The sequence below is a fragment of the Cryptococcus neoformans genome, chromosome 7 (assembly GCF_000149245.1).
Source record: "Cryptococcus neoformans var. grubii H99 chromosome 7, complete sequence".
Classification (NCBI taxonomy): domain Eukaryota; kingdom Fungi; phylum Basidiomycota; class Tremellomycetes; order Tremellales; family Cryptococcaceae; genus Cryptococcus; species Cryptococcus neoformans.
The window spans coordinates 655,160-670,411 of record NC_026751.1 but is presented as its reverse complement, the minus strand read 5'-3'; the positions used below and the strand labels follow the sequence as shown (position 1 = coordinate 670,411).

The 15,252-nt window shown below is 50.0% G+C and overlaps 6 protein-coding genes and 1 non-coding gene; 4 read left to right on the top strand and 3 right to left on the bottom strand.

Annotated features, from left to right (window-relative positions):
• Positions 1-83: 83 nt before the first annotated feature.
• Positions 84-3,065, top strand: CNAG_05708 (ubiquitin carboxyl-terminal hydrolase 5/13). XM_012194953.1 has 9 exons: positions 84-197; positions 246-276; positions 335-484; positions 534-807; positions 878-1,066; positions 1,132-2,005; positions 2,085-2,419; positions 2,476-2,603; positions 2,678-3,065. The coding sequence occupies exons 1-9, from the start codon at positions 127-129 to the stop codon at positions 3,014-3,016; spliced, it is 2,391 nt and encodes a 796-aa protein (XP_012050343.1). The 5' UTR covers positions 84-126; the 3' UTR covers positions 3,017-3,065.
• On the bottom strand, positions 1,073-3,029 carry CNAG_12668. Its single transcript, XR_001045974.1, has 2 exons — positions 2,458-3,029; positions 1,073-2,383 (listed from the first exon to the last, which is right to left on the bottom strand). It is a non-coding gene; the product is annotated as a hypothetical RNA (non-coding RNA).
• A 13-nt stretch (positions 3,066-3,078) lies between the features above and the next one.
• On the top strand, positions 3,079-4,917 carry CNAG_05707 (cytoplasmic protein). XM_012194952.1 has 3 exons: positions 3,079-3,867; positions 3,927-4,167; positions 4,216-4,917. The coding sequence occupies exons 1-3, from the start codon at positions 3,189-3,191 to the stop codon at positions 4,760-4,762; spliced, it is 1,467 nt and encodes a 488-aa protein (XP_012050342.1). The 5' UTR covers positions 3,079-3,188; the 3' UTR covers positions 4,763-4,917.
• CNAG_05705 (hypothetical protein) lies at positions 4,697-8,409 on the bottom strand. XM_012195075.1 has 2 exons: positions 8,204-8,409; positions 4,697-8,153 (listed from the first exon to the last, which is right to left on the bottom strand). The coding sequence occupies exons 1-2, from the start codon at positions 8,345-8,347 to the stop codon at positions 7,356-7,358; spliced, it is 942 nt and encodes a 313-aa protein (XP_012050465.1). The 5' UTR covers positions 8,348-8,409; the 3' UTR covers positions 4,697-7,355.
• Positions 4,919-7,275, top strand: CNAG_05706 (hypothetical protein). The gene is made up of 2 exons (XM_012195076.1): positions 4,919-6,534; positions 6,590-7,275. The coding sequence occupies exons 1-2, from the start codon at positions 4,996-4,998 to the stop codon at positions 7,118-7,120; spliced, it is 2,070 nt and encodes a 689-aa protein (XP_012050466.1). The 5' UTR covers positions 4,919-4,995; the 3' UTR covers positions 7,121-7,275.
• Positions 8,410-8,508: 99 nt separating the features above from the next.
• Positions 8,509-10,239, top strand: CNAG_05704 (ESCRT-II complex subunit VPS22). The gene is made up of 2 exons (XM_012195074.1): positions 8,509-9,486; positions 9,574-10,239. Exon 1 carries the CDS (start codon positions 8,543-8,545, stop codon positions 9,368-9,370), a length of 828 nt encoding a protein of 275 aa, XP_012050464.1. The 5' UTR covers positions 8,509-8,542; the 3' UTR covers positions 9,371-9,486; positions 9,574-10,239.
• Positions 9,761-15,252, bottom strand: part of CNAG_05703 (rho GTPase activator) — a 5,615-nt gene continuing 123 nt past the window's right edge. The window contains exons 1-11 of the mRNA XM_012194951.1: positions 14,293-15,252; positions 14,005-14,155; positions 13,842-13,934; positions 13,628-13,764; positions 13,165-13,579; positions 12,611-13,101; positions 12,060-12,552; positions 11,378-12,004; positions 11,194-11,322; positions 10,935-11,141; positions 9,761-10,875 (exon numbers count right to left, since the gene is read on the bottom strand). The exon at positions 14,293-15,252 is cut by the window's right edge and continues 123 nt beyond it. Coding sequence (XP_012050341.1) covers positions 10,304-10,875; positions 10,935-11,141; positions 11,194-11,322; positions 11,378-12,004; positions 12,060-12,552; positions 12,611-13,101; positions 13,165-13,579; positions 13,628-13,764; positions 13,842-13,934; positions 14,005-14,155; positions 14,293-15,159 — 4,182 coding nt within the window. The 5' untranslated portion in view covers positions 15,160-15,252 and the 3' untranslated portion in view covers positions 9,761-10,303.

Here is a 15,252-nt window from a genome sequence, read left to right as displayed (position 1 = left end):
TATATGCATGATGATCGCGGCGGCGGCGGGCGGCTGCCCGAAGAATGACGTGGCATTTCTCACCCAGCCCACACACCTCTTTCCACCCATATACTCATACGCTCCATCTCTCTACACCCCACAAACATGTCCTGCACCCACCTCCAGTCATCCCTCCATTCCCTCAAACCACCCTCCCCCTCCCAGCAAGTACACCGGTGAGTGTACTCCACTCTCACACAGCCATTCCCCTGACACCAACACAGCGAAGAATGTACCCTTTGTTTCGACGGACAGGTAAGCCCACGCTCCTCAGCCCCTGCATTCTACTCACAAACTCACAACAAAGCATTAGGATGACCCGCAAGGTGTCCTCGTATGTCTTTTCTGCTTCAACGGTGCTTGCCTTTCTCCAGATAGGCAACATGCCCGCCTCCATTACCAAAAGACCGGCCACCATTTGGGTATGGTTATCAAGCGGTCCAGAAAGGAGATTCGTAAAAGGGTACTACTTTTATTTTTGGTTGCGGAACGATGACTAATAAATGTTTTAGGACTCGAATGAACCGCCTATGAAGAAACTCGCCATTTCCGCCCCCAAAGACGAAGAAATATGGGATTACCACACCTCCTTTGTGTGCTTGGCCTGCTCTTCTGCAGGTCAAGAAATCACGGCTCAAGAACCCAAGTTGGAAGAGATGAAAATGGGGATCATGACTGCACTTTCCTCTGCCCAGCAGTCTGAAATCAAAGCGTGGGAAGAAGAGATTCTTCCTTGTGAACATACGTTGACCCTGCAGCAAGAGCCTGTTGTTGTCCCTGGAAATGGCAAGTCTCCTTTTTTTTTAAGAAGCAGCCCCATGTGGAACTGAGGACGCTAAAAATTATTTTCCAACAGTCCCATCACAATGTTCGTCCTGCGACCTCACTTCCAACCTGTGGTTATGTCTCACCTGCGGTCTTGCCAACTGTGGACGACAACAGTTTGGCGGTATTGGTGGTAACGGCCATGCATTGAAACATTTCCATGAGACGGGGCACATGTTGGGAGTCAAGTTGGGTACCATCACCCCGGAAGGAACTGCTGGTAAGTCTTTCTTCTCTTTTTTTAGGGGCTCATACATATTCCATCATGCTAAGCAAAAAAAACAGATATTTATTGCTACGCCTGTGACGATGCCAAGATCGACCCCGAATTGGCCACTCACCTTTCAACCTTCGGCATCGAGGTGATGGGTCAGACCAAGACTGAAAAGTCCATGACTGAACTCCAACTCGAACATAATTTGAAATTTGATTTTTCCATGATTGGCGATGACGGTAAAGAACTCGAACCTGTCTTTGGCAAAGGTCTCACCGGCCTGAGAAACTTGGGAAACAGCTGTTACGTGGCCTCTGTCCTCCAAGCGCTCTTCTCTCTCCCCGCTTTCCGATCAAGGTATACCACACCCGAAGCGTTCAACCATTTCCAAACGTGTCCCAACCTTCTTCCCGCTTCCTGTATCGAGTGCCAAATGCTCAAGCTCGGCGATGGTCTGCTGTCCGGAAGGTACTCTCATGTGGCAAGCTTACCCCCCCCCACTACCCATTTTGAAGAACAGCAAGCTCCCAAGTTCCAAGAAGGAATCAAGCCGACACAGTTTAAAGCGCTTATTGGTAAAGGCCACGAAGAGTTTTCGACCATGCGCCAACAAGATTCAGAAGAATTTTTACAGCATCTTTTGACGCGGTTAAGAGACGAGGCGAAGCGTCAAGGTAGGGATGAGGCCGCCGAGCCGACTGAGATTCTCAAGTTTGCAATGGAGCAGAGGTTGCAGTGTGGCAAGTGCAAGCGTGTCGGTCTCCAGGTGGAAGGTGTAGACTTGGCGAGTTTGCCTGTTGAGGCAGTGGAGGTGGGGGTGAGTGAAGACGGCAAGAAGCTTTACGAGGGGGTGGAACTTGAAACGTGTTTAGAGCAATTGTGTGCAGAGGAAGCAGTGGCTGAGTATCAGTGTGATCATTGCAAGGAAAAGACGACGGCGTACAAGTAAGTAAAAAAAAAAAAAAAATAGAGAAGGGAGGAGCTTTGGGAGGAGAGGAGCTTTGGAAGGACTGACAATCCATAGATCGACCAAATTCAAGACATTCCCAGACTTGTTGGTGTTGCACATGAAAAAGTTTCAACTTGTGAATTGGCTCCCAACCAAGCTCGATATTCCTGTATCCGTCCCCGACATTCTTACTTTGGACCACCTCGTTGCCCAAGGACTTCAACCGGGTGAACAAGAGCTCACAGTATCGTCATCGTCTCCTTCCCTCCCAGAGTTCAACGCTACGGCCATGGCACAGCTTGAGGCTATGGGATTCCCCACAGTGAGATGCCAAAAGGCATTATTGGCGACTGGCAACAATGACGCTGAGATTGCTATGGGATGGTTGTTTGAGCATATGGAAGATCCTGGTGAGTTGAGTCTTTCATTGGTGCATGGAAAGATTCACTCATCAAAGTACCACTAGACATTGATGCGCCGATTGTACTCGGGGGTTCGAAAGCCGCCAGCAACGAACCTTCACAAGAACAGATTGGCATGATTGCCGATATGGGATTCTCTCATAACCAAGCCCGCAAGGCATTGCGCGAAAGCGTAGGTTTCCTTTCTTTTTTTAGAGAAAAAAAAATCGTTGCCAAGGGACGGGACATGGTACTGATAAGGAATAGGACGGCAACCCCGAGCGGGCTATTGAGTGGCTGTTTAGTAACCCTGACGATGCAGGAGAAGACCCTGCCCCCGCTGGCAGTGCCGAACCTTCCATCGGGGGCTCATCGTCTCTCCCTGCCAAGTACCGACTGAAAGCATTCATCTCGCACAAGGGCCCGTCTGTGCATTCTGGCCACTATGTGGCTACTATCCGGCAGCCGCAAGCGGGGATCGAGGGGGAGGGAGAAGAAGAGGGAGAGTGGGTGTTGTACAATGATGAAAAGGTTGTGCGGGCTGCGTCTGGTGGTGGGGAGGAGATGAGGGGGCTTGCGTATTTGTATATATATGAACGAGTGTAGAAGCGGATGAATATATTATGTAGATGTATTTTGTCGGTCGCAGCCCCGGATCGGAGCGTCATCGCCTTTTGCCGTTCGTTATTTTTGGTGTTGCCCCATTTCCTCTTTTTCTCTTTCGTTGTTTCCCTTCCTTGTTCTCAGTCCCATTCCCATTCTCATCTGCATACCCGGCATGCCCCCGGCTGCCCCGTTGTCCCCCATGGCCTCGGCAAAGCACAAGCCCTCCTCTTCCTACACCGCAGCGGCCACCTCCTCAGCAACATCCACCTCCACCGCACCCGCCCCGATCTTGTCGTATCATGCCCATCCTCTCAACCCCCGCTCCTCCATCACCATCTCCAGGGAAGGCTCACCCACCTCCCGCACCTCCATGTCCGCTCTCCATAGACCCGCGTTCGTGCACGCCACAACGTCGTATGCCGTAGCGACTGCTGCGGGCTCATCAGCAGCCGGCTCGTCGAGCGCTAGCGGCCATGGGAGCAAGGGCGAAAGTCGCGGAGGGAGTGCCAAGCCCTACAGTGAGGATGAAGGGTACCGCAAAGAGGTATCAGCCTACTATCCGCCCGAATTCCCCCATCCCGACGGACCATATCCTTACCCCCACCACCAGTACACCCCTTTTACGCAGTCAGATAGACCAGATGCTGAAACGAGCGTCCTGGATCGTCTGAGAACGGCCGGCAGGAAGATGTTTGGAAGGAATGACAGCAGGGAAATCAAGCTGTCCTGTTTACAATGTAGCAATAGCGAGGAAGGCGGGGAACTGGGCAGGGCAATGATGTTCGGCTGGGTCGTCACGACGGTCGCGTTCTTCCTGGCCATTGCATTCTGGAGAGGAGAGTTGTTTCGGGGTAAGCTCAGCCCAAGAAAGCATCAGTGCGGGTGCGTGACGCTGACTTCACTGGCATAGCACTCGACAAGCTGTCGCATTATCTGGCAGAACAGGGGATATACGGACACTTGACATTCTACGTTCTCATCTTCATCACGACCATACCGCCTTTGCCGCTGTACTCAACATTGATCATCTTGTCAGGATACACCTTTGGTGTCTGGCAGGGTTTCTTGGTGTCCTACCTGGCAAGCTTATCAGGAGCAATCGTAGTGTTCTTGGTGTCGAGAAAGATGCTTAGAGATACCATCGTCAAGTGGTATGTAGGCCAGACCATTTACCCGGCGTCACTAACAAATGACTATAGTCTCGCATCCTCATCCATCTCCATGTCTCTTCTACACATCCTGCCTACACACCCCCACCTACTACTGCTTATCCGTATAGCACCCTACCCTTACAACCTCCTCAACGTCATTCTCGCATCGTCCCCCACCCTTACACTACAGACCTATACGGGCTGTACAGCCGTCTCTCTGTGCAAGCTGGTTCTTCACACGTGGATCGGAAGTGGGATACATGACTTGTCTGAGAGCTATGGCCATGGTCAGAGTAAGGGCCAGGAAGAATCCAAGGAGGGAGATGGGGTAGATGGTCAGTGGCCGCAGGATCCCGACGTCGTTACTGGACGGCCGGCTCAAGAAGGCGATACACAGACAGCCAAAACATGGACCACCTGGGTTGGTATCGTCCTTTGCATCGTCCTCTTCTTTTACCTCATGCATTTTGCAAAGCGGGCCGTCAAAAAAGCGCAAGCTGAGCAGGCGGAAATGGAAGAGCGGGAGCGCGAAGAACGTGAGGGGTTGACGAGTGTATCTGCTCGGCGGGAGAGCGAGGGGGAGGAGATGGTGTGAGCGTAGTTGTATCTGTACGGACAGTGGTTGTGTTTGGTGACTATTGGCGAAGGAATTATGCATGCCGGACGACGGTTGTTTTTATTTTATTTACTTATATTGACTGTGTCCAGCCAGTGTTTTTTTTATTTTATCGCCATCGGGAGATGTTTGATTCGTCGCTGCTCAAATCACAGTTCCTATATTCTTTTCTTCACACCACCCTTGATGTTTTCTCGCAATAACTCTCCATAATGTCGATAATACACCCTGCCCACTCTCCCACATCCACCTCCGGTCAATTGCCTCTCCAGCCATACCCGTCTTTCCCCGCCCAGCAACCCTACAGCACACTTCCGCCATCGTCTATGAATCCACAGCTCTCCCCCGCAGCTTCGACTTCCCGCCTCTCTCCTGGCCAGGGACAATCCAGATCAGCTCCTGTCAGCCCGAGAGGGAGGCTGGCTTTATATGGGATCGCCCCGCTGTCGAGCATATCGCCCATACACCTCGCGCAGCAGCCAGAGAATATGCGCCAGTGGACTTCGTCAAGTACCCATTCCCCGCCTTTTGACTCGGCAAATTTCCGCGAAGCAGACAGCTCTCACACTGCGACTGGGGCCGGTGGTAGTGGCTTATTGTCTAAACAAAAACCTCGCCCACGTCGTCTTGCTCATCTTCGACACTCGTCCATCCCTTCCTCCTCTACAACTGGCAGCGCGAGTATCGGCGAGAACAGCAGCGGAGGATATCTCTCGGAAGAAGGTTTCGACTCGGATGCAACTGTCAGACCCGCAGGGTCCAAGTACAAGCAGTCACTGAGCCAACCAGATCTGACGACGCTTTACGAAGGAAAGGCCAAGGGTTTAGAGGCGAAAGAAGGGATGGGCAGGAAGGATGTTCAAGGGTGGGTGGGCGAAGTAGGAAGAGGCCATGTCGCCCAGCCCGCATCCCAGCATATAAGTCATCAGCAGAGACAGCAGGAGAGAAGACGTCCCAGCTTCGGAAGGACAAAGAGTACAGGGGAAGCCTCTAGCAAACGATCCGGCGTCTCTGACGATTCTTGGCTACCAGCCGCTCCTTCTCGCTCGCCGCATTCAAGATCCCATTCGTCCCTCTATGGCATGCGCAAATCCCCCTCCCCACGCTCACAGACTCTATCTTTTCCAACAATGTCGCCCATCAATCCCCCCTCCGTTCCGCTACCAGACCAGTCGCCAAAGGTACATCGTCACTCGCTCGCTGTAGTCTCTTCCCTTGAAGGAAACATGTCTAGTGAAGGAGATGATTCCTCCGAGTCGGGCGATAGCCTAACGTTTGCTCCTAAGCGTACAAAATCCTTGCCATTAGGCTCTGAGCTTCGCCAGCGCTTTCAGGATCCCCGTCTGTCAATTCGCAGAGGATCGTCTTCTTCCCGCAGCGGCGACGGCGGGTTAGGCCTTTTATTAGGCTCACCCTCTTCCATCCCTAACACCACATCAACGTCAGCTGGGTCCTTATCCGGTTTGGAAATGACCCCGAAAACTGTTCCGCAACCTCTTCCCAATGAACTGGAACGTATGATCCGCCGCTCCAGCTTACTGTACCTGCGGCTTTTGGCAATCGTGCCCGCTGTTTGGGGTATATGCGTGCTGGCGCAGGCGCTAGCTACAGGAGGTCTTTGGGTAGATGTTTGGCCATACGGCGTGGATCTGAGTAAAGAAGCTCTGGAGAGGTTAGTGGCCGGAGGCGTTATGATGGAAGGGGAATGGATTAGAGTTGACAGGGGTGATATGGTGCTCTGCATCGCATGGGTGAGTATCTTTTACATACTTGCCAGACATAAACTCGCTCTAACATGCAAATTAGGCGATTTGTACCGGGCATTTCTGTTTCTGTTTGACTACCGGTCTCACGCATCGATGGCTATCGTACTACTCTCTTCCATCAACCATCACCCGCCTTGCGTCACTTCAATGTCTTTGTTGGCCTGCGACATATCTGACTCTGTGGGTCCTTGGTGCCAGAAATGCCCGTCCTTTGCTAGCATGGGTCGTCATTGGCGTGACTACCGGTTGGTCCCGGACAGTTCAGATGTGGGTAACGAGTAATGTCATACCTGCCGACCTCGTCTCCCCTGTGGTGGCCACCAATCACGTTGTTACTCCGACCCCACGCAACCCCGATATCGTGGCTGTTCGCCAAGGCTCAAAGCAGACGACGATGTTACTCGGTCCTCCACCTGATCATCTGTGCCAGTGGGAAAAATTTGTATGGGGGAGAAAATGGGATTGGGACGCGGTCGCGAGCGAAGTGGGATGGAAAGTCGGCGGGTTGTTGCTGGTTACGACGGCGTGGCTTTTCTGGGGGATTGAGTGTGGAAGCGTGATCAGAGCATAGGTGAACTGTTTCAGTTCATGACTAGACGGCATTGACGAATTGTACAATGATTATCTTGTAACGAGTCGTATCATCCTTTCAACATTAAACCCATCTGCATCTGCATTTGAATCGTAATGTATATCCAACATATCATATGAACATGTGAACTTGTCGATTTTTGTGCGTTGCATTGTGTTATTGATGTTGATAAAAGTCTAGTAACCTGGGCTGAGCGCCATTCCACCCGGCTTTTTCAGTCAAACTCCTTGACACCTGCATATCTTCTTCTCCAATGTAATAGTGGCTCATCCATGTCTCCCATCTTGACAGCCACAACCCTGCATATGAACATCTCGCTACCTTCGCCTTCTTGCACCTCGCCAGGCAAGCAAAGATCTTTCAGCATTACGCTTCCAACGACTTGGCATTGTAAGCTGCCTACGCACCCTAAGAGTGCAGGGGGATGAGGAGTTTCGTCGGTTGACGCAGTAGGATTTCCTTCCCAGGTGTCAGGAAGAGCGAAAATGGAAGAGTGGTCTGTACGCGGTTGCGAGAGGGCATCGGCGATGGCTTCATTGGAAGGAGAGAGGAGAGAAATCGTCAGCGGGGTAGGGGGTATAAGAGTTGCCGGGCTGCTTTCTGGTGGATCTTTAGGAGTGCATGAGGATGTCATTGGGCTGGCTGGAGGCGCGAGAGGATTGGGAATCCTTGAAACCAAGGATTGAGCCCACGGAGGGGGGTCTTCAGGCATTGGCAACGTTGATAGAGGCCACGGAAGCTCGCTTTTGGGTGGTAGTCTCAAAGTATTGCTCACTTGGACTGCTGTTTGAGGCTCGACGGTTTGTCGCGCCTTTGGCTCTTCTATTGACCCGCCTGTTCTCCAGGGCCTTAAGCAATCGGCCATTCGAGATGGCAGTCTCAAAGAAAAGGCAACCAGAGGCCGAGGATGTAATGTTAACGAGGTAAAAGAAGTAAGGGTCGCTCCATGATACTTGGCCAAAGGGGCAAGAGGAGAAGTTGGGGGAACTGATGCTACAGCTATAGCTACTGGCTGAAAGGGTATAAGCATATGTTAGGGGAATTCAGATGTGTCTGACGCACCTGGGCGACATTGCGCATGACTTGACGCAAAAGATTGGCAGGGTCTGGAGCATCCGGGCTTTCTGGATGATGGAAACGCCTGAGGATGGATTCTGCAGGCCTCCTGGGTATCTTACAGGGGGTGGGTATAGCTATTGGACGCATGTGGGCTGTTTTTGACGTTTTGTGTATGGAATATAGCCAACAAGTAAACAAAAAAGTCGGAATAACACCTCGATGGCTATTCAAACCGGAACTATGTGGTGGCATCATCAGAAAATAGCTCCCAAAAGCCTTTATCTGATGATAACAACCACAATACCATAGCCTGTTCATCTCCACCAAACAACACAGTCTATAATGAGAAAAGGCGCAGGAATATCAGGGCTCGCAAGGCATACAGCCACAGCATCTTCATACTCCACCCTTTCTTCAAATATCACCGCCTCCCAACTATCAAATCTCACATCCTCTCTCCAATCATTCCGCGCAGCCCTTATCAACTTTGCCTCTGCACATCGTGCCGATATCCGCAAAGATCCTGCTTTTCGTCATCAGTTCCAGAAGATGTGTGCCGCCATAGGTGTAGATCCACTGGCTGTTGGACCGGGGGCAGGAGGAGGTGGAAGAGGCTGGTGGAGCGAGGTTCTTGGAATAGGAGAATGGGAATATGAGCTCGCAGTTCAGGTTGTAGACATCTGTGTATCTACGAGACCTGAGAACGGCGGAATGATTGAGATGGGAGATCTGATTAGGCGGGTCGAAAGATTACGTTCTGGTGGCATTTCTTCCTTGCCCAATATTCCTTCAAGTAATCAACCATCTACCTACACAAATCTAGAGGATGTTGGTCAAATAACATCACAAGACATTCTTCGTACACTCAAGCTGCTCCGTCCTTTAAATGCAGGATACACATTGCATCATCCGTCCCCATCGATTACATATATACGAACAATCCCTCGCTCCCTCGACACAGACCAATCAACATTGCTCGCACTTGCAGCCACGACCAGAGGGCGATTACGCCCTGCAGTCGTCAAAGAGCAGACTGGATGGACCGAAGTTAGAGTGCGAACAGCAATGGAAGACTGTGTCATGCGCGAGGGGCTAGGCTGGGTTGATGAACAGGCCGGGGAGTACAATGAAGTGTGGATAATAGCGGCTACGGGGTTTGCTACAGGATAAAGCAAGATGTCAGATTTGTTCATGGAACCGCACTACTTACTGGTCATCAGCTGAACACATTTACAACCCTAACGTGTATTTTCCATCCCATGAGATATATGCAGGAAGAGGAAATGGTGAGTAAATTTGACACCTAGCAACAAATAAACCACTTTAAAGAAGGTGAAAAAATAGTAGAGAAACCAAGCTTATCATCGTATTAGAGAAATCAAATGTTTTGTCCTAATCACATCTTTTGGTCCATCATGGACTCATACTTGAAGTCTGCGACCTTCTTGTGATACTGTTCTGGGAGATTTTTATTCACAATGGTGCCGGTGAGGAGGCGCGGCACCTCATTAAACTATGGATGTCTATCCCGCCAAGAACAAATCGAGATCAACCACAACTCTCAACATATACATGTGATGTGCGTGGGAACAAAGAAAAGGCAGATTGAAACCAAATGCGCACGGGGGTCGCTAATGGGGGAAAAGAAAGATGAGTGGGTTCGGGGGGAGGGCAATTTGATAACCTTTGGATAGACCTTTAGCAGAAGGACAGGCGCGAAGGTTGAAACAGCAAGGAGGGTGCTAGTGAGTGTGAGTAAAGAATAAGATGTCAATGCACGACATAGTGTTATCATAAAAGAGTAGATAGAAGGAGAGCAGAGATGGGCTCGGAAGGAAAAAAAAATATACAACAAAAGGGCCGCAGCGCGAATAAAGGGATAGCAATAGGGAGATGGACAGTATACAATTGCTACGGGAGGGAAAAGCGACCCAGCAACATTCTCACAATCAAGTCTCCAAAAACTGTTTATACTGAGCTCCTTTAGCTATATGCAAGTACTTAAGCCCATGCATATCGTCTAACCGACGTAAATGTCCCATTGAATTCTTACATCCTAACATCTGGTAATGGCGTCTTCCTGAGTAATTGGTGGTACGATGATTAAGGAAGGGGAGGGCGGTAGTTCCCACTGCTTGAATCGGCAGTAATGGTTACTTGACTGATCCGGGTAGCTGACTCTACAGAGCGAGACACGCTGGTTTGAGACACCTGCGATGATGAATTGGAATGAGGTATACCTAATCGTTGCTGTTGTGGCTGCGCCGCACTTCTCGCCTGAGTGTATTTGGAACAATGTCTGAATATCTCTTTTGGAGGAAGATCAAGATCCTTGGCAAATATTTGGTAGATGCCTTCTTGTATAACGAACAGCAGCTCGCTGGGTACACGATAATATTCGTCTTGATTTTCCAGGAGTTCTTGAACCGCGGCGATGGCGGTAAATGAGTCATCCTTGACAGCATTGGAGCCCTTAGCGTAGAGAATGGAGGGACAAATGACAGTGGCGAGATTCGCCAGATCCATCTTGGAGCCGGTCTCCTCCTCTCGGTAGGAGAATGAAGAAACCCACTTAAGAAATATGAAGAGGACCTCCATAGTATCGCGATTATATTTTGGTAAGAGAGAGATAAGCAGATGAAGGCAACGACTGCGTTCCTCCGAACTGGGCAGAGCTGTAAGGAGATGGGTTAGACATAATTTCTTCACGTTCGGCAAAGGAAAAGAAACTCACTAGCAGCAGCGCAGAAGAGCCTATGTAGTCTAAATGTTAACAAAGGGTCAGGCAATTCTCTCAAGAACCGCTTCAGTAACGCCGCCAGCTGGATAACATTTTCCTCTGATAGATTGACTGCTGTTGAATCCTTGTCCAGCGCCTCGACCAACGTTTGGAGTTTTCGTATGTTGCCATTCTTCCGGAAAACGCCCTCGACGGCCATATCTGAACGTTCTATGTTAGCCTTACAAAGTTTCAGCATTTTACTGCAACTTACCCATTTGTCTCATGGTCGATATGATGTCTTCGATAAATTCTGGTACTCTGACCTGCGAATTGGGAACGCCGAAAGAAGAATCTGAACCGGTTCGCTCGACCAAAACCTCGATGGGAACACCAAACAGACCTGTCGCAAATAACGATTAACAAAAGGCCAACAATTACAACGGGCGACAACTCACCCTTTTTCTTGGTATCCTTCTTCGCATTCCCTTTGAATATCTTGTTCCACCATTGACCTTTTCGTGCATCTAACAGATCCAACATATCGTCCAAATCAATCAACGGCCCCAGACTTGTCTTTTGTAACTGTAGTAATGCAAAGTGCCGTAAGATGATACTTTGCAAAGGAGACAAGTTGGAGAGGAGTGGTCGATTATCTGGCCGTCGATCCTTATCTGCGAGCAAAGAAATATCACCCAAGGTAATTGCATCATCCTCTTTCGGCGCGCTGACTCTTCGGAAACCGCGTTGAGGAGACTCTTCAGAATTCTCTTTGATAATTTTGACGCTCGTATTATTCCTGGCAAAAGGTGGGCGAAGGACATTCACGGTAGTTGCGTTATTTGAAGCGTCTTCTGTAGTGATAATGATTTCAGTTTGCCGCTCTTTGGGTGTAGGGGTGGGAGATTCAGCATTTCGTGCGGAGATTATCTGGCCATTTCCGTCGGCCATACGACCTGCAGGCGATTCGACAACCATAGACCGTTGAGGGAGGCGGGCTGTGGATGAGAGTTTGCGGTCCAAAGTGACGGATTTCATCCGCTTGACCTCGCTTTCTGCACGGCCTGATATGCCATGGTCTCGTACTACATCTTATCAGCGAGCTGTTCATTCAGTTACAAAAGAAACGATGAAACTTACCACTCTGAAGGCTGTGATGCAGCCTGAAATGGACATATAACCTTCGTAGGGCAATGTGCAGCAAGAAGGCATACTGTTCCAATCTAGACACGCCTTCGAATCCCTTCCAGGACCCGTTGAGGTTTTTATGGATTCCGCACCAAATCTTCTCTGGCGGCTTGGCCATACCGGAAAAATGTTCTGGAGCAAACCAGAAATAGTCTACCTTGGCAGGCGTATTCCGCACAGAATTTTGACGAGACATGATACCCGAGTTGGACCCTGTGTCAGTATGAGAGTGTGTCGAGCCTTCGTCGGTCATATCGTCTCTAACAGATTGAAGGGCAGTCTCCCCGCAAACATTGCAGGCAATGCAGGCGCAGTGCCATCGCAGGAACATGCCCAATCGAACACAATCTTCCTCAATAGGGGCACCACACTGTGCACACCCTTCCAATGGAATGAAATCCTCATCTTGCGGCCCGCGCAATGTCGTCTCACCCGTAACCTCGGGCTGTAATGGTCAGAGACATTGGATGATGTTAGAGGATCAGAAAAAAATAAAAACTCACCGCCAAACTCCGGTATCCATATGCGATATCCCTTGTACTCGACAGGTATCCAGTCGGCCTCCTCGTCAGCGCATCCATACTCTTTTTCAACTGCTCTTCGTCTCCCTGCACACCGCCCTGCCCTTCGTCAACACTAAATCCCTCGCCATGCCCATTCTGACTCTGCATTCCATTCCCATTTTGCGGACTGACGTCCGGCCAATCGCCCCTCTTTTTGATATTTGGGTCGCCACTGTCCATAGCTAACAAGTTCAGCCTGGCAAGGCAATTTGTCATTGCAGTTTGATTGTTGTATTCTCTTTCCAGCTTTATTGAACCTGTAAGGGCTATTCTTATGAGGATTTTGAGATAATGTGCAAGTTGGGTGATGAGAGTGAAAAGTTCGTTGGAACTGGGAGATGGCCCACCAGCGGGGGAGATTTGAGACATGTTGGAAAACAGATTTACAAGTTTACGGCAAAGTTGTTTAGCTTCCCGAGCATGTGGAATACCTGCAGGGGTGTATCAGTGGGAGTCAAACATGAATGAACGATGTCTGGCATAGCGGCACGTACCTTTGGCTCCCACCATTGCAAATTGAGCCTCTATATCATCGATTACCGCGAAGAGGGTCTCCACGTGAAGGATGAACCTCTCCGCGAGTAGAATGATATCCAACAAGTTTCGCTCATTTACTGCCCTCAACATATCCCCAATGAGGGCAGCTGAACTCTCCTCATATCCTGAAAGTACATGCCAAATCTGCTGGACTTTCATTTCCATGGCTTCCTGACGCTCTTTCAGCTCAGCGGGAGTGATATGGGACTCGGGATTGGGGGAGTCAAGCGGTATTTGTATGAGTTGGGAGGCCGATGTGACAGGGGCGCCAGGAGCTGTGATGGAGGACATTTCAAGGAGAGAAATAGTAGAAGCCACAGCAGAACTGGCAGGTGTATTGAATGTTTTGGATGCAAGTCGCACATTCCAAAACTAAGTAAGGTGTCAATGTCTATTCGGATGCAGGTCAAAGACAGTTACCTTGGAAATCATGTAGCATTCTGGATGCCAGCACTCATTTCTGCCGTTCCTGTTCATTTCCACAAACTGCTTTAGGATGGCCGTCTCGCATCCTACACACTTGACTGCAAATCTAGTAGAGTAGTGATAATGACAGTCTGTGGGCATTGCAATGCGTTGATCAGCATCATCGAGAGGAACCGCAATAGAAAATAGATAAGGAATTGCCACTCACAGACTCTACCGTCATGTTCATAATAAGAATCATTAGGTCCGAATAAGACGTCGCATTCAGAACATGTAAAATGTTCAACGTGGTACTTGGCACCTGTTCATCATGCCAAACATCAGTTATACTATTTGCAAACCTATGCAACACAAGCACAGGAATGACCTACCACAAGCGGTGATGTAACTGGCCCTCAAAGCTTGGTCACACTTTGCACAAATCAAGTCCAGCCGAGCAAAGTAGTCCCTTTCACACAAGGGATACATGCCATCGCCGTCTTCAACTGGAAAGAACTTTTGAGCGACGACCTTGTTGCAGTCCTGTGATGCGATATGAGATGAGAGATAACGCAGATAAAATTCGAGGTCAGCGCGGGTCCATTTTTACCTCACACCAAACGCTCTCTCGCCCTCCTTCCTCACTCGCCATCTTATCGCACAATAGAAAAAAAGCCTACCTTGCATCTGAAGCAATTCAAATGGTAGACCTTGCCCATCGCCCGCACAAACTGACCATGAACCGTTTGTGCACATTGCCCACATGTCGTTCCTCCGCCGTCTTTGCGCGTTCGAGGTTGAGGCCATTGAAGCAGAGGTTGTCCGTCGCTCATACCTATATTGTCAGAATGGAACGTAGCCGTTGATGGTGTTTGGGAGCTAGTCGACTGATCAGACGCCTTTCTGGGAGGAAGAGGCCTGCCACCAGTCAAGCTGCTCGCCGGACTAGGCCTTCTTTCCTGGCCATGGAGATAAGGTGGAACAAGATTACCTTGAAAAGAAACCTGTCCGTGCCCTGTCGCAAAATTTGGACGATGATCTATAGGCGAGGTTGACGGCGAGCTTCTCTGCGAAGTTTGATTCATCCACGGGTCAGGCGATGAGCTTGATCTAAGTGGTGCAGATCCTGCTCCACTGCTCCGTAACCGCCCCGATTCAACTGGTGCACTGCGCGGCCCGCTTTCACTATCTATCGCAGAGGTTGTTATCCACGGCAGTCGAGCGGAACCTACAAAGCCCGGTTCTCCTCTAGTTGGCAATTCGACTGCGGTCTGCAACGGCGCATGCTCGTCAAACCTTCCCAGATTCTTCGACGAGCTGCCTAGACTTGAAGGCGAGTTGTGTATGGAGCCGGAAGCCATGCTGTTACGCCGTGAGCTTTCAGATGAATCTGCGTGGTGTGTTGATGAGTTGGGCTGGGAGAGATGGAGGAAAGGACCTTGACGTTGGTCAATTGAACGCCGGGGCGTCGAATCATCTAAACTTGGACGAGATGGCCATGCACCAGGAGGAGGGACTGTGGGTTTGGGATATGTCGGGGATGACATGGGATGGCGGCTAGGGATGGATGGGATCAAAGGAAGTGTGCAGTTGCTGAGGGCGGTAGGCGGGTTGGATCGGGGAATAAGTTGATACTTTGA